Here is a 17,797-nt window from a genome sequence, read left to right on the forward strand (position 1 = left end):
ATGACGACTATGAATCCGCATTTTAGGGCAGGCAGCAGCAGCTGCTGCCACCGTAGCGAAAATGACAAAGAGCGAGGGAAGCGGACGACGACGCGCTGCCCTTCTCAAGTAGAAGACTGGAGAGCAGTGCTGGATTTAGACTTGGTGAGGCCCTAAGCTATATAAAGCTTGGAGGCCCTTTGTTAAAAAATTACACCAGATATATATATTCAGTACACATAAAAAAATTTTGAGGCCCCTGTGGATTGTGAGGCCCTAAACTGTAGCTTGTTTAGTTTATGCCTAAATCCGGCACTGCTGGAGACCCAAACCCGGCGCCTTAGACTACCACTTTAGAAACGGGGAAACATTTTATATTATACGCCAAAGAAGGAGGAACCAGCAAGGCTGTGAAGGAGCCGCAATGTGAAAACCACTAGGGAGGAGCCTGCCTTTGCGCTTCCTTCTCCCCTCCCCACGAGGCTGAACCGGTATATTTTCGTTTGTTGTCGGGCGGCTCGTGTAGTGCCTTTGCCTCGCCAGGCAAAGAGCCAAGCGGAGGAGACTACGGGCAGAGGCCCGTGTTGCTTGCCTGTCCTCCTTTCAGAACGGAATGGGAGCGAAAAGCAGAGCTGTCGTTTCTCCCGCGCAGAGAAGTAGCCCACTGACTGGGCTGACATGAAAAGAAGGGAGCTGCTTTGCTTGAGCTATGTGTACGAAGGTAAAGGGGGGAAAGTGGGGGAGACCCCCTACTTCCTCTTCGAGGCATCAGCAGTAACGTGAACTTTTTCCTTTTTGGAAGTTATAGTGTGTATTATATCATTCCGTGTGTATTCTGTCTGTGTGTGTATTTGTGTGGTGTACGCAACATCCTAAACGTAAGCAATGAAGATCGCTTTATAGTGCCGTAAGCTTTTCGCTGGTAACTATCGAGTAGTGCTACTCACTCCCCCCTCTGTGTAACTGCATTCGCGTTAACCTCTAGTCTCCTTGCTTCTGTGTTTGCTGTCATCCCTCTGTGCTTTCCTCTCTCTCTCTCTCTCTCTCTCTCTCTCTCACACACACACACACACACACAGACTCCATGAAGAGGATGCAACCTAGAGATTTTTTTCTCGAGTGTGGGCGGGGGCTTTGTCTTCAGAACTGGAAAGGCCATTACAGTACAGTGCGTGTGTGCATTTTATCTTGTGTTTTCATTCCGTGCCTTGTTCTTTGACTCAAGGTTTTAGCTGCTGCTGAAGTGTCTAAAACCTGAACTGTTTTCTTCATTTTATTATTGTTACTATCTTGTCATTTTGTTTGGGACGTTTTGAAACATGAAATGACCTTTATGATCTTCATCCTCCTAACCAACTCAGAGTATTATTTCCTATTCACAGACAGGGAAACAGAGTGAAGGATTAATTCCAGAATAGTATCGATATTAGTTGCAAGAGGCTAAATTAAAGGCAGGCGACAGTTGATTACTTTTTATAAGAGAATTAGAAGTGGCTTGAGAGAGGCATCTCTGACCATGGTGCACATAACTTAGTTTGTGCCACTTTTTAAGCAGCTTTTTGCAGGTTTTGGTATTATTTGTTTCAAAAACCCGACAATCGGAAGCGAAAGTGGGAAGACTGCACAGACCATCTGAACTGATGAAGTAGGCTCTTACCTGTAAGAGCACTCATAGCAGTAAACATTAGTCTTTAGGGTGTTGAAAAGTAACTAACTGTCTTGCTCAAGTGATTCTATTTATGAGGTGGAACTTGAACCCAGGACACTTAAATCCAGTGCTATCCACTGTACCACAGTGGTTCTTGTTTTCTTTTTCATTATTTTCCTTCGGCTTTTCAATATCTATGGATATTATGAGTTTGCTTTCCCTCTTGCTCAGCAGTGCAGCTAGGTAATTTTATATCTTGGACATAATGGTCTCACAGGCCCTTCCCTTTAGACAGCCATATGTATTACCATTTACATCCCCTCCCCCCCCCCGTTCCATGCTTTACAATTGCTTCTACATTCCTGATGTTAGAGTTTAAAAATGAACAAAACAGTATGCCAACCCTAACCAAAATAATATTCTGAATATGTCCAATTTCACATTTTATACTCACTTAAATCATATTGACTATAAAAATAAAATGGAGTTTAAAATGGAGCCCACATGTATGGATGCTTGATAAGCAGGTATTCACAATAATCCAACCTCAAACAGGACATGTATGGATCTTGAGGCCACCAACTGAATATGGAAAACACAAATTTTGCGATTAGGTATGGATGGGCTCTTAATTAGAACTCCTTCTTATCTTAATATACTGTAACATTTCTCTCTCCCCACCACCTGTCCTCAAAATCTACTCTCCATTAATGTAACTTTTTAATTAACAGTATAATTATCCAGATGTTTTTGATTCTCTCAAGCATTATATTGATTTTTTCTCTCTAGTGATTTACAGTGATTAAGATACGAAATCTCTGTCCTATCTTTAAAACAAAAAAATCTGCAAGCTGTTTAGGATGATATAGGTCATTATTCTCATCTGTGTCTAAGAAGTATCAACATATGCAAAAATACTAAACAAATCCATGGCTGTGTTGTAATCTGAAGTCCCAGATCCATGACTTCTACTGGCCTATATTTCTTTTTATACATGATGAATGAAGGTGTATATATTGTTTCAATGAATGAAAAATGCATACTGAAAACTGTAGTGTCCTAACTGATCTGTTTCCAGGGATTGTGAATTGACAGAGTGGTTCCCTTTGATGTGAATGAAGCAAGTCCTGCCTTTCTGGGATGCCTTAGGTGATGCCCAGCTCTACTGCAATGGCAATTGAGGCTCTGTCTAGCTCCCTCCTTGTGACTTGCTGCCTAATGTTTGCTCTCTGTAGCTCCACTGCACCTTTGCAAAAACTCACTCAAGACAAGCAGGAAATAAAAACAAATCAAGAAAAGCGGAACCACACATCCGCCTGGGAGAACCAGAATCAGACAGGACCTGGGAAAATGAATGAAATGAGCAGGAATGGAAGAGAGGAGGGCATCAGAGACTGGAAAAGCAAAGGTAACAGAAGTTATTTTAACAAAGAATCTTGGACTAAGCAAAAACAAGCTTTGAGCAGCCAGACAACAAGTGGCAAGTTTGGGAGCCTCCAAACCCAAGAACAGATGGAGGTTGTTCAGGAAGGGTTTCTAGCTGCTGAAGATTCTTCTTTCTTGGATGTTGCTGGTAGTACCCCTGAACCTCCAGAGGAATATGCTTACCCAGACTACCGTGGAAAAGGCTGTGTGGATGAGAGTGGCTTTGTTTATGCGATTGGGGAAAAGTTTACTCCAGGTCCATCAGCATGTCCTTGCCTTTGCACTGAAGAGGGTCCTCTATGCATTCAGCCAGAGTGTCCTAGACTCCACCCTCGCTGTATTCATGTTGACACCAGTCAGTGTTGTCCACAGTGCAAAGAAAGGAAAAACTACTGTGAGTTCCGGGGGGAAATCTACCAGACACTGGAAGAATTCACGGTAAGGCAAAAGTGGTGGTGGTGAGGGGGGCAGCTTTTCATTCTCATGGTATTGCCCTCCTATTGGCTTTCATGTTCTCAAAATGATTTCTTTGAGACTATTTCACATCTTTCATTGTACTTGTAGTCCTTCAAAACCACAACCTTTTATGTTAAACAAAAGCATAACAGTTTAACGAGGTTTTGATCTTTCTTTAACTGCTGTGTAATTTTTTTAAAAAATACAAGTCATAATCACTATTAAGTCATATAATAATAACATGGATGTCCTGTGGATTTCCATTGTATTTTCAGAATATGTATTGTTCCTGCATTGTATGGGCTTTAATAGGTTTGAGGGTGGGCAGAGGTGGTTAACAACACAGCAGTGAAATGTATTTCTGATCTGAGTCTCTATATTTTCCCCTGATTTTGCCTCTTCAAATGAGGATGTCAGAGTTATATCATCCTGTCAGTTATTATCAGCCTCTGGTATAACACTAACGACATATTAGTATTGTGTTTCACAACAGGGAGCTTGATGTGGTTAGTTAAATCAGGGTTGGCATTTCTGTCTGGTAAAACTCTCTCTAATAAGGCAATATTTTCATTATCCTGGAAAATTTAATTTCTACTTTGCAGAACACTGAAATGGTGACTTAGGACTCAACCACAAAGTTGATTTCAATAAAAAGTTTTTTGTTATAGATAGCACATGATGTCCCTACTTGTTGATTACAAGAGTTTTTATTTATCTGTATACAGAGAATTGCACATTATTGGCATGATTCTTGGAAAGCATGTTTCTAAGGCTGAAACTATATGTGACATGCAGGTATGTTTTTTCCAAACTTAAAAAAGAAACAGCCATGGGAGAGTGCAATCTTAGGTGGAGAACCAGCATGGGAAGTAAACTGCAGAAGGGCGGCCGGGTCTGGCAACCAAGCGGTCTTCTGCATCTTTAAAAGTTGTGCAGGAGGGAGAATTCCACCTTGTGGTTTTTCCCATTACAGTGTTGAAAGAACACCTGCACTTGGCTGACTTTCTCTACTCCTAAAGATACAGGATCAGTCTCAGCCCCTGAACCTGGCAACCCTACTCTGAGTAGACATGGTTAGGATTGTTCTAGTAGAATCATAATTCAGCACTTCTCATTTCTTTGTGGTCATGAGCGGTATATACCTAAAAATACGTGTTTGTCATTCTGTTTTTTAATGCATCATTAACATTAACACAGAAATGCGTTATTAGGAAAAACCCAGAATATTTCTTCCCTATCATTTTCTTTGGCCACCAATATTCAGACACGCCCAACAGCAATTGTAATGGACCAGTTGAAATCTTGGGTTGTCAACATAGCACCTGTGGGCACAATGGCACCCTTGAGTAACTGGCCTCCATGAAGCTTCTATTCCTTCTCACTGCCTCTTTCATCATGAGGTGATGAAAGTGGGTACCTCTCCCCCCCACCCCGGAAAAGTACAAAAAAAGAATATTTGAAGAACTTTCAGCTCCATGTACTTTTCAAGGCTCAGATCGGCAGCTGAACAGAAAGCAGAGTGACCTAGAGGGTAGGATTAAAAGAAGAGTGATATGGGAGACTAGTGGAAAGAAAACAAAGAGACTTAGGGAAAACGGGTAGAGAGTGGGTTACCACAGGATTTGGGATGGACAGACTCATTGAAGTCCAATCCACCCCAGTTTCAGAAGGACAGGACTAAGTCTGAGCTGTCCTGTTTCCAGGTGGATTTTTAAGAGGAAATTCTTAAAAATTCATTCAGAAACACACGTAAATACATTTTAAAACACCGTACAATGTGGTCTGAAGGCTTTTCAGAAGTCCCTCCACTTTAAAAAAATTAAAAAAAATTCTACCTGCTTGTAGTATAAAGCCCCTGGAAGTGGCATGATGTGCCACCACTTCTTGGGTAATAGTTTAGAGAAAAAGATGGCTGCCCTTATGTGCTATGGGGGCAGCCATCTTTTCCCCATGCAATCCTTGTCTATTCTGAGTAGCCTCTCAATCCATGTCTATTCTAGCTTGTTTGTGCAGGTCTGGCTGTGTGTGACTGGGTGGGGGTGGTTAACATACTCTTGGTGGTTGTTCCCTGCCTGTGAAATGCCCCTCCCCCACCTCAGTGAAATGTGGCCATCTCCCACATTATTAACTTTCAGAAGGAATTAAAACTTCCTTGTTTGCCCCAGGCATTTGATCACTGAAAGATGCTCCTCTTTATTAGAATGTGATTCTTTTACATGTTTTTATATGGTTTAAATTTTTAGGTGTTTTAAATTGTTTTTAAATGTTTTAAATACGTATTTTTATTTTTAATTGTATTGTTTTATAACTGATGTGTTTGTTGCCCTGAGCTGCTTTGGGAGGAACTGCAGGAAATAAATATAATTGCTAATAATAATAATAATAATAATAATAATAATAATAATAATAATAAACAAGCATATTATACTTGCTAATTTTGGTCCATATGCATTAAGCATTAAGATCAAACTTCCCCAACCTGTTCCAGATGGTTTACACTACAATCCCCTCAACTTTAGCCAGCATAGCCAAGGGTCAGGGATGATGAGAATTTAGAGTTGCCAGGTCAGAAGCATCCCAAACCCTGAGGTGATGTCATAGGGAGCAGGGCCTAGTGTTGTCATGGGGCGGGGCCTAATGATGTCATTAAGCATTATACATTAAGCATCAACCACAGTTGCTTGGAGCATATCACTCAAACAAAAAAAATTCTCTCACTGGAGATTAAGATAGGAATCTTAGCTAAATGAGGGTGTTTCCAGGTCCAGCTGAAGTGATGGGATCATTCCTTTTCACTTGCTTAGACAGCCTGGGTAAGGAACATTTAATCTAGCCTACTTGCTTCTGGCATGAAGGCTTTAACTGCCCTTGGGCCAGGCTAGTTGCCAGAAGACTGTTGTAGGAATAAAGCTGTAATGTTGTAGTACTTGTAGTGTTGTGGAGATGTTAGATGGGAGCACTCAGGAGTAAAGATGGATGCCTCTGAAGGCTGCAATTCTAAGCACACGATAGGACTAAGCCCCATAGAACTCAGCAGGATTTACTTCAGAGTAGTCTACACCGTCAGGCTTTCAAGATATGTACCTACTCAGAGGTCACAGAGAGGCTGTTTCCCAGGAATCTTTGCTGTTGCAGGTTTTCCAACCTCTGCTTCACTGAGGTGAATCAAAGATTAAAAATCCCCAATATTGTATTCCTCATTACAACAGAGATGTGGTATCATCCCCATGACCAAAAGGCTCAAGGTGATCTTGAGAAGGAAAATGAAATCAAGGAGGTATCCAAAAGAGGAAATACTGTAGGAATCAGAATTCAATTACCCTCACATAGACTGGGTACATGTGTATTCTAGTCATGACTAAGAGGTACATTTCTAGATACTCTAAATGACTGTGCCCTAGAACATCTGTCACTTAATCTTAAATGGTGCCCAGGATCTGGTGTGGGATGTAAGTGTTGCTGAGTGAATTGGAAACAATGACCATAGTGCTATTAAATTCAACACATTGGTGAATGGACAATTGCCAAGAATATCCAAAATAGTCACATTTGACTTCAAAAGAGGGAACTTCCCCAAAATGAGGAAACAGGTAAAAAGGAAGGGAAAAGTCAAGAGGGTCAGATCTCTCCAGAAAGCTTGGGAGTTGTTTAAAACCACAATATTAGCTCAGCTAGAATGTACATTGCAGGTCAAGAAAGGTACCATCAGAGCCAAGAGTGTGTTTTAGTTTTATTGTTTATTGTTGGCCTTCAAGCTTTCCTGCTACATTTCTACAGGCTTTCCACTCATAGATTTAGTTTCTGAACCATAACACAGAGCGCTCTTACTGTGCCCTTATTAGTTCAAGCTGATGCTTTAACTAAAGCATTAAATGAATGGGTATTACTTGCCCTCTAGTCACTCAGCTGCTTGCCTGTTAGCTTTACCACCTTGTCACTGAGGCAGAAACACTTCTTCAGTTGTGGCTCCCTCTAGTTTGTAGAGCAGGCTTTGAACTCCTGTGATAATGATAGTGCAAGGAACCAATTCGTGCAGGGCTAGCCAAGACCAAATAGTGTCCAAGTCAAGGCACATCTACAGCACCCCCTTCTATATGTGTTCAGAATGACACACGTACAGTTTTACCTTTCTGCAAAAACAATGGCTGAGAGAACATTCTAAGAGGCCCAAGGGGAAATATGGAAAATCTTACAAGATTCTGTAAAGGTCTGGAACATTCTAGAATATTTGTGAAAGATGAATCCACTTATGGAATACTTGAAACATTTTAGTTCAAACATTCTGTTTTTCCTTCTCTTCCTAATAATCAAACTAGCAAAATAACCATAGTGAATGTGGGTTTGATACTCACTAATCTCCTATGCTTTGCACCCTCAGTAGCAGAAGCAGAAAGAAGTTCATGGGGGGTCATGCAAATTGGGCAGAGCCAGCTTTTGTGAATGGAGACATGCTTGAGCAATGTGGCTCTGAACATCTGGGGCAGTTTCCCCCACTCTCAACAGCCGTCTGTGCCCTATCCCCTGCTGTCGAGGAAGATCCCCCAATTCTCCAGATAGGCTTTTGGGGGGCTGCAGAGAGCAGAGGAGTAGGCCAGAAAGTCCCTTTCTACAAGTTACTTCCACTCATGCTACTTAAGATCCAAGCCATAATATCTGATTACTTTTATGGTGATACACATCATTTGTTGAAAAGGCACTGATGATGTAAAATTTCCCACCAATCAACTCTCTTTCTACATGTTAAAGTAATGCTCGACGTACACTTTTACACGTGAACAGAAACTGTTTGTCCTATTTGTTCTACCTGCTGAATGGATAGATGAATAAATACCCTGTGAGAGGCACCCCCTGAGATTAGTGGCTTTCCAGACAGTTTCCTGGGTTGCCTGACTCTGCACTCCTAATACCACATCCTAAATTAACCTTGGGCCAGTCACTGCCTCTCAGCCTCAGAGGGAGGCAATGGTAACCCCCTCTGAATACCGCTTACCATGAAAACCCTATTCATAGGGTCACCCATAAGTTGGAATCGACTTGAAGGCAGTCCATTTCATTTTTTTTCAAGGCCATCACCGACTATTCACCCACAGAAGAGGGTGCATGTCCAATCTCTTAATGATTTGCTTCTTTGGTGTTGCAATCTTCCAATGAACCACTTTTAGGGGTAGGCAATTCTGCTGTTTGATTGGGTCACTGAGTTTGTCAGGTTGCAAACAAAAGAGGTCATGCATTTTGTCTCTGTGCACTGAGTTTGTCACTGCTCTGACTTTGTCTCTTTATGGCCGGATTTGTGTCTCATGCAGAAAGGAATACAGGGGGTGGTCCTCTCCAGGTGCAGTTAATTCTCACACTTTAAAAGTAAAGCATTTTGACTGTAAATATGAAGCATGCCTCCAATTTAAATTCAGAAAAAGATCCTCAGATATAAAAAGCCTGAGAACCCCTTGTTTGAGATCTACAGCCAATACCTTATGGCTTACCTATAAACAATTGAAACAAGACAGTCCCTGCCCACAGGCTTACAATCTAAAAAGCATGACACACAAGGGAAAAGGGACAGGGAGGGAAGAGGGGGAAAAGCAAACTTCTTAAATAGTAGTTCAGCTGGCATAGACACAATTCAGTGCCTGATGGAACTGTTCTTTCAGCAGAGCTGATGGAATGAGCCCTCTTTCCATCTCTCCCATTTTAATGAGAAGCTACCTAATTCCCACTTCTTGAAACAATATCTGAACCAAAACACAGCTGTTCTTCGAAACTCACACTTCTTTGAATGTTAATGCAGTTCTTCAACCAACGTGTACAAAATGCATATATTAGGGGAAAGTGTGTATAAAATAATAGTGGAAATAACATACAAAATGCCTTATATTAGGGAAATTGCTTGCAAAACTGTGTATGTTAGGCAAAACTGCATACAAATGTCTTTATTAGGAGAAATTCAAAGTAAAATGCTGATGAATTGTCAAGAGGATTTGGGGGGATGGGGATTGTTGCAGAAATGTGAAGAATTGAATTCCAGGCTGGGAAAATAAGAAACTTGAGAGAAACCAAAGCTGATAGATCTGCCCATCCTACACTAGAGGCAACTTATATGCATAAATATTTGTTTCTTCTCAGTGAAAGTTTGTTCTTTGGCTTGGAGTGACAGAAAGTAATATAAGTGTCCCACATTTGTATTTTCATTTTGTATCTGTTCTCTTCAAGATTTGAAGTTCTCAAAATACATTTTGTATCTGAAGTAAACAATATTACAGTAAAATAACAAAACAATCAATAAAATCACTTCCAATTTTCCTAATGGCAGCTCTTCCAAACAGCTCCCCAGCAGAGCAACAAAGACATTTCTTGGGAATATTTCATGAATTTGGATTTCTTTGTAATGACCCACAGATGTTATGGATTGGGGGATAAATTGTTCAGCCCATTTCAAGCCTGTTAGCCAGAGGGAGCTCACCCATCTATGTCTTATACTAAAGTTGTCTAATACTCAGACCCTTAATCCATCTAGCCTAGTATTGTGTCCTCTAACTGACAGCAGCTCTCCAAACTCTCACTCAGAAGTCTTCTTCAGTCCCCCTGTCTAAGAACTTTTGAATGAGACCCCAGGATTCAACTTGGGACTTGCATACAAAACATACACTGTGCATTAAATACCAAAATTAATGCTCATCAGTGATCTGTAAAGACGTGAGAAAAGGGATATCTACCCATTGGATTGGTAGAACTGTGTGCTGTTCCCATAATGGTCAACCCTGTTTCCCTAATCCTGTATTTTGTTCTGGGTATATGGGAGCACCAACACACAGGCAAGACTCCACCATTCACAAGGGTGAGGTCATTCATTCCAAATCTGGAAATTCAAGTTCTTTTTGGGGATAGGGGGATTTTTTTCTGAGTGCAGATGTGCTCCCTCAATTGGAATGAACGAGGTAGCTCATAGGCCTGGAAGCCCGATGTCTATGTTAAAACACACATGGGACTAGAGTTGTGAGGTGGTATCATTAAGCATGATACATTAAGCATCAACCATAGTTGCTTGGAGCATACCACTCAAATAAAAAAATTCTCTGATTGGAAATTAAGATAGAAATCTTAGCTAAATAAAATAATGTTCCCAGGTCCAGCTGAAGTGACGGGATCATTCCTTTTCATCTGCTCAGGGAGCCTGGGTAGGGAACATTAGATCTAGCTTATTTGCTTCTGGCAAGAAGGGTTCTCAGGGCAGGGCAGTCACCAGAAGGCCATTGTAGGAAGAAAGGAGCCTAATGTTGTGGAAATGTTAGATGGAAGCACTCAGGAGTAAAGATGGATGCCTCTGAAGGCTGCAATTCTAAACATGCTTACTAAAGGACTAAGCCCCACAGAACTCAAAAGGACTTATTTCTGAGTAGATATTGTTAGGATTGTGCTGTTGGTAAGGCTTGACTAGAGATCCTCTGCAAAGATACCCATATCCAAGCAGGGTTGGCAACCCCCTGCCTGGAATTTCCTGCCTGCCTTTTAACGTGGCTGCTCCAAACTTCGTTACAGACTTGGCCCTTCACTGCAGAGAGAGATTTGAGAAGTGAGTAAGAGGTAAAAAGATTCTCTACTCTTTCCTGTCTACTCTGTGGGCTGCTGTAAACTCACTTTGACAGCCAACGTAATTCCAGTGAGTAATAATTGGCAGAGAGAAAACACACATAGTTTAGTCTACCTTCACAGGCAAGAGCAATCGAAGCCACACTTCACAGTATGTGAATTCTCTTTTACCACTATTGGGCAAGAAACAAACCATCATGCAAATAATAACATGCATCATTAGTGGGTTTAAGGGGTTGAACTGACCACATGGAACCCCTGTTGTTACCTGTATGGATGTAAGGGAGTAAGGTCAGAGATAAATGAAATGCAAATAGAAAAAGAAAAAGACAGTGATTATTTTTTCAATGCTTTACCATACCAACCATAACAAGATTCCTATAAGTAAGACAGAAAACTTAGTATCCCACAACCAGTCAGAAAAAAATCCTGGCAGCCAGTCAGCCAAAGTCACAGAAATTCCCATGCAGCACAACCGGACTATAGTTAGTGCAGAATGCTGCAGCATGATTGCTGACATATTAGCACATAATAAATCTAGTCTGAAATCCACACTGGTTGCCAATTTGCTACCAGGACACGTTCAAGGCGTGCTTTCCATGTTACAGGTTCCACATAGTACTTCTTCTACTCTTGTAAGAAATCAATCCTTTAGGGTGGCAGTCCCTACACTTTGGAACTCCCTGCCTATTGACATTAGGCAAACGCTTCATTGTACTCTTTTCAGCTCCTGCTAAGATCATTTTTGTTTAGGCAAACCTACCCAGGCATGTAGAAGCTATTGTGTTTTTTATCTGTTTTTAACTCATTGTCGGTTTTATTATTTTGAATGTTTTTAAATACCTGTCTTTAAATGTTTTTGCCAATACTTCTGTTGTTTTAATTCCTTCCATAAACTGCTTTGAGGTTTTTTACAATAAAACAGTATTATAAATGTAAATAAAATACATAACTATAATTTGGAGTCACTGTGGCTCTTGGGTGTCTTTTCTCTTTTAGGCCCAAAGGAATCTGCCTTACACTGAGTCCGGCCATTTGATACCATCTAGCTCAGTACTGATAACATGGGCTAGCATTGGCTCTCCAGCATTCCAGGCCATAGTCTCTTCCAAAGATTGAATTTTGGATCTTTGGATGCAAAGCATGTGTCCTACCACTGAGCTACAGCCCTGTTTAAAAACATATCTTTTAAAATTGTTCTTTTCAATTCACTGCATACTAGGACAGATCCATATCATTCATTTAAAGCACACTCAACATACATCTGGAGCACATGAATCCCACCACAGAATCATGGCAACTGTAGTTTGTTAAGGATGGTGGAACGATAACTGTGAGGGGAAAAGTACACTTCCCAGGATTCTTTGGGGGAAATCATGTGCTTTAAATGCAAGTTCAATGTGCTTTAAATGTATTATGTGGAGCAGTATTACTTTATAAACTTTGCCTGCATATAAATCATTTTAATTAAATTTTTAAATGGAAATAAGCTACAAAGTTTACTGGGTGACCATGGGCTACGCACCATCTCTCACCCTAATCTGCCCCCAGGGTGAAAACAACAAAGGGGGACCATGATCACCCCAAGGAAGAAGGGCACACTTAAAATGTAGAGGAAATAATAATTTGTAAATACTGTAGGGCCCCACTTTTCGGCGGCCTGCTAATATGGCAGCTTTCAATTAGTGTAAAGCCCCACTCATACAGTACTTGTTCCGTACATCATTTGTTGGGCGTTGGGCACCATTTTATTGATGGAGTTCCACTTTTTGGCAGGTTTCGCTTTTCAGCTATATGAGTAGGGCCCTACTGTAATAATTTACAACCATCGTGTGAAATCAGATATATATCAAGACATAGTACAAATAAATATTTACATAAGCATGAATGTCAAAGATGTTTATTATTTACACAACCTGTAAAACTATTCATAGTGCAATCATTTGCATGTTTACTCAGAAGTAAGTCCCAATGTATTTAATGGGGCTTTCTCAGACAAGGAAGCATGCACAGGACTGCAATTCAGTGATAAGGAACTTCACTCACCCAATCCAAAATTCAGAATCATGCCAGTTTAAGCTGTTTTGCAACTATTTTATACTTGTTTTACGGTTATTGAATTTTAAATGACTTTATTTCTTGTTGTGAGCTGCCTTGGTTTCCAACCCTGTCTCACAGGGTTGTTGGAAACATTCCATATACACACCCCCTGGAGATGTAAAAATACATACACCCCATATAATAGTTTATTGTCAAAACCAGTTGGCCATTGCAGTATTTTTTAAAGTATTAGTTTCCTGCCAAATAAGACCAATGACACCTAAGAAAGCCCTACCTAATTTCTTTAAGAAAAGGATCAGAGGGGGAAAGAAAGATTTACAACACAATCTTTTTCTATGTTCACTCAAAAGTCCCAATGATTTTCAGCACAATCCTAACCATGTCTACTCAAAAGCAGCACAGCCTGGCAGCGCCGGAGGACCCGTTGGGCTCATCGCCGGGCGGCACGCCACAGCCACAGTTCGGCCTCTCTAACTTGGTGGCCACCCGCGTCGAGATTGGGCGCTTCGAGTCGGTGCACCCTAACATCTACACCCCAACATCTACACCATCTTTGACCTTACTGAACTCGTTGACGATCTCGCGCTCCATAGCAGGATTCGTGAGCATGTCATTTCCATCGAGGGCCACAGAAATACAGCTGGAAGAGCTGGATCTAAACCATGCAGGAGACGAAGCCATGACAACTCAAGCCAGAATTTCCAACAAGATCAGAAGGATCCAGTATGATTACTACAGTATGATACCTACTATTGGAAGCTTGTAATTCCTGTTTTTTTTTCTTTTAATAATGTTATTCGTTCTTTAATTTTGAGAATTGTATTATTTTATTGATGTATTATGTTCTATTGATGTACTGCTATATTCGTGGTTTTTGTAAGCCGCCTTGAGGGCCTTTTGGCCTAAGGCGGGGTATAAATTTAATAAATAAATAAATAATAAATAAAAGTAAGTCCTACTGAATGCAATGGGGTTAACTCTCAGGTATGTGGAATTAGCATTGAAACTTTACTCCCAAAAAAGCTTCATATTAGGAAGGTTTTCAAAACAGGTTATGAATCAGATAAATAAACTGCCCTCTTCAGCAGTCCAGTAAAATTTAAACTTATTTGACTCCTTAATTAGAAAAGTATAACACTGCAGCATGTACACTTTTTTAAACCTCTGTTCAAAAATTACTTGAAAGATAAAATGTATAATATGCAATTTTCCCAAGTAACTAAAAAAACCTGAATGTGCACTGTCATGGCTACCAAGATCCTGCTGTGATCTTCTGTTGTAGTGCAATCCTATGCAAGTCCCCATCCTGTACAGAGAAAGTACTCTTTATGCTGTTGAAAGCTATATATTTACTGAATACCTGATAGGAGACAAGTAGGAAAAGGAAACTGTGAGTTTAGCTGTTGCCTGGGCATCAAGAAATCTTGTCAATCACCACACTGACTTCACTTATTGGCTAAAAACCTGAAAGGGCAGGAATTAGAGCAGCCGGAAGTAACAGAAGTTGCGGGGTGGGGCCCTGATATATTTTGAACCAGACTGCCTTGAAACTTAATTTTTTTTAAAAAGGCAAGATGCTGGAGATTTAGGTGACTTACCCAGGGAGCTGGAGAGGACCCCCAAAAACTGGAGGCTCTGGGCAAAAACCAGACACCTGGTAACCCTATGAGAGTTGTAGTCTAATATGCCTGGAGTCTGTGAATGGTAGATGTGGGCTAAGAAACTGAAAGTTAATCCAGACAAGACGGAAGTGTTGCTTGTCAAGGGGAAAACTATGCCAGGGATAGGGTTGCAACCTGTTCTGGATGGGGTTGCACTCCCCTTGAAAGAGCAGATCTGTAGTTTGGGAGTCCTCCTGGATCCTGCCCTGCTGCTTGAAAATCAGGTGGCTGTGGTAGTCAGGAGTACTTTTGGCCAACTCAAACTGGTCTACCAGCTGCTCCCGTTCCTGGAAGCAGTTGACTTGGCCACAGTGATACATGCATTGGTGACATCAAGGCTTGATTACTGAAGCACACTATATATGGGGCTGCCTTTTCAAACAGTTTGGAAATTGCAGTTGGTTCAAAATGCAGCAGCCAGAATCTTAACTGGAGCATGGCGCAGAGAGCATATCACCCCTGTGCTTTATCAACTCCACTGGCTCCCAATTGGTTTCCGGGCTCAATTCAAAGTGCTGGTTCTGACCTTTAAAGTCCTAAATGGCCTTGGATCAATGTACCTGAGGGACCGCTTACTCCAATATGTACCTGCCTGCGATTTAAGATTGTCTGCCTCTGGTCTCCTCTGCGTGCCTTGAATGAAAGATGTTAGACTGACAAGCATGCAGGAGAGAGCCTTTTCAGCCGTGGCCCCCAAGCTTTGGAATACCCTACCCCAAGAAGCTTTCTCTGCTCCCTCCCTGTTGGTTTTCCAGAGACTTCTGAAAACCATCTTGTTCCAGAGAGCCTTTGGGAGTGACTGAAAGTAGAGCCTGAACTGATTTTAGCCTTCTATTTTAATTTTACCTCTTTAGTCCCTTCAGTACCATTCCCTTATATATATGTATAACGAAAACAATTAAGAGCTATAACGCAAGGTCTGAGCGAGTTATATCAATGAGATTTAACAGGAAACCTATTAACATAACCACCATCCAAGTCTACGCTCCAACGGCAAACATAGAAGAAGAGGAATTGGAGAGATTTTATGCAGAAGTACAGGAAGAACTTGATCACACGTCAAAACAAGATGTGCTGATAATCATGGTGGACAGCAATGCAAATGTAGGGAACAGAGAAGAACTAGGAATTGTGGGGAAATGGGACTTAGGAGATAGAAGTGAAGCAGGAGAAAAATCAAATTCTGTGAAGCCAATAATCTGTTTCTCACAGACACATTTGTTGAGCAATCAAAAAGATGACTGTACACGTGGACATCACCAAATGGTTAATATAGGAATCAAATTAATTATGTAATTGGTAGAAGATGGAGAAGTTCCATACTTTTTGTGCAAACAAGACCAGGAGCAGACTGTGGTACAGATCATGAACTGGTCATATCAAAAATCAAGAGTAAAGCTAAAGAAGACCAACAAAGCAATCATAATACCATAATACAATTTAAATAACATCCCAGAAGAATATAAAGATCAAATAAGGAACAGATTTGAGGCTTTAAACTTAGTTGACAGAGAGCCAGAAGAACTATGGAGTGAAGTCAGAGACATTATCAGGGAAGGATGCAAAAAGAGAAAAACTAGTTAAAAAGAGAGAAAGACCTCAATGGATGACTGAAGAAACTCTTAAAATGGTTAAAGAGAGAAGGAAAGCATATGTAAAAGGAGATAGAAACACGCTTAGAACCCTAAATGCAACAATACAGCGACTGGTACGTAGGGACAAAGAGAACTATTACAATAGTTATGGAAGCAATACACTGAAGAACTCTATCAAAGAGATGCCAGGATAACAGATTAATTCATGGAGGAACCGTATGATGAAGACCCAGAAATTTTAGAATGTGAGGTGAATGCTGCTCTTAAAATACTTGGAAGAGACAAATCACCAGGAACATATGGCATACCAATAGAGTTGCTACATGCTACTGAGACTGAATCTATCCAAATTTTGACAAAAACATTGCCAAGAAATATGGAAAAGTAAACAATGGCCCACAGACTGGAAGCGTTCCATATACATCCCAATTCCAAAGAAAGGGGATCCCAGGGAATGCAGTAATTATCGAACTATTGCCTTAATATCCCATGCAAGTAAAGTAATGCTCAAGGTTCTACAACAAAGGCTCTTACCATATATGGAGCGAGAAATGCCAGATATCCAAGCTGGATTTAGAAAGGGAAGAGACACCAGAGATCATATCACAAACATATGTTGGAAAATGGAACAGACCAAGGAATTTCAGAAGGAAATCACCATGTGTTTTATAGATTACAGCAAAGCCTTTGATTGTGTAGATCATGAAAAACTATGGAATGCTTTAAAAGAAATTGGGGTGCCACAGCATCTGATTCTCCTGATGCGCCACCAATACTCTGGACAAGAGGCTACTGTAAGGGCAGAATATGGAGAAACCAATTGGTTCCCAATCGGAAAGGGGGGTCTTACTAGCTCCAGATAACCCTATAAGCCTTATATAATGGCTTCTATTAAGCATGGATTCAGCCCCTGAATACACCAAACCAGGCATGTTATAGTGAACATTGCATATGTCACTTAATTCATGTGTATATGGCAACACAGAAAGTGACATGGGTACATCATAACGCAAGAGAAGAGGAGGAACTGGTTGGTAGTCTGTAACAAGAAGTCATGCATTCTCTATTTTTGCATAATGATGGGTGTTCTTGATTATGTTGTTTCATGCTAACATATGTAATCAACAGTAACAAACTGAAATTAATTTGTCCATTTTTGAAGCACCTCCCACAATCCTGAGTTAATTTTACCATAAATGCAAGGAACCACACCTTATGATACCAGTAATCTAAAGTGGCTCCCTTAATGTTTTTCCAATGTTTTGCCACAGTTAGTTGTGCAGCCATTAATAAATGATCAACCAGCTGTTTGTTGTTCAGGTCTAAATTTGCATCTGTAAGAAAATTAAATAGAACTATTTGAGGTGTCCTATCAGTGGTCTGAGATA

At 40.7% G+C, this 17,797-nt stretch overlaps 1 protein-coding gene across 1 annotated transcript in view; it reads left to right on the forward strand.

Moving 5' to 3' along the window:
• The first annotated feature begins 460 nt into the window (after positions 1-460).
• The window catches only part of VWC2 (von Willebrand factor C domain containing 2), a 169,589-nt gene continuing 152,252 nt past the window's right edge, over positions 461-17,797 (forward strand). Inside the window, exons 1-2 of the mRNA XM_061589071.1 lie at positions 461-700; positions 2,706-3,490. Of these exons, the coding sequence (XP_061445055.1) occupies positions 2,780-3,490 (711 nt within the window). The 5' untranslated portion in view covers positions 461-700; positions 2,706-2,779. The remainder of the gene's footprint in view (positions 701-2,705; positions 3,491-17,797) is intronic.

The sequence above is a fragment of the Rhineura floridana genome, chromosome 11, assembly GCF_030035675.1.
Source record: "Rhineura floridana isolate rRhiFlo1 chromosome 11, rRhiFlo1.hap2, whole genome shotgun sequence".
Lineage (NCBI taxonomy): Eukaryota > Metazoa > Chordata > Lepidosauria > Squamata > Rhineuridae > Rhineura > Rhineura floridana.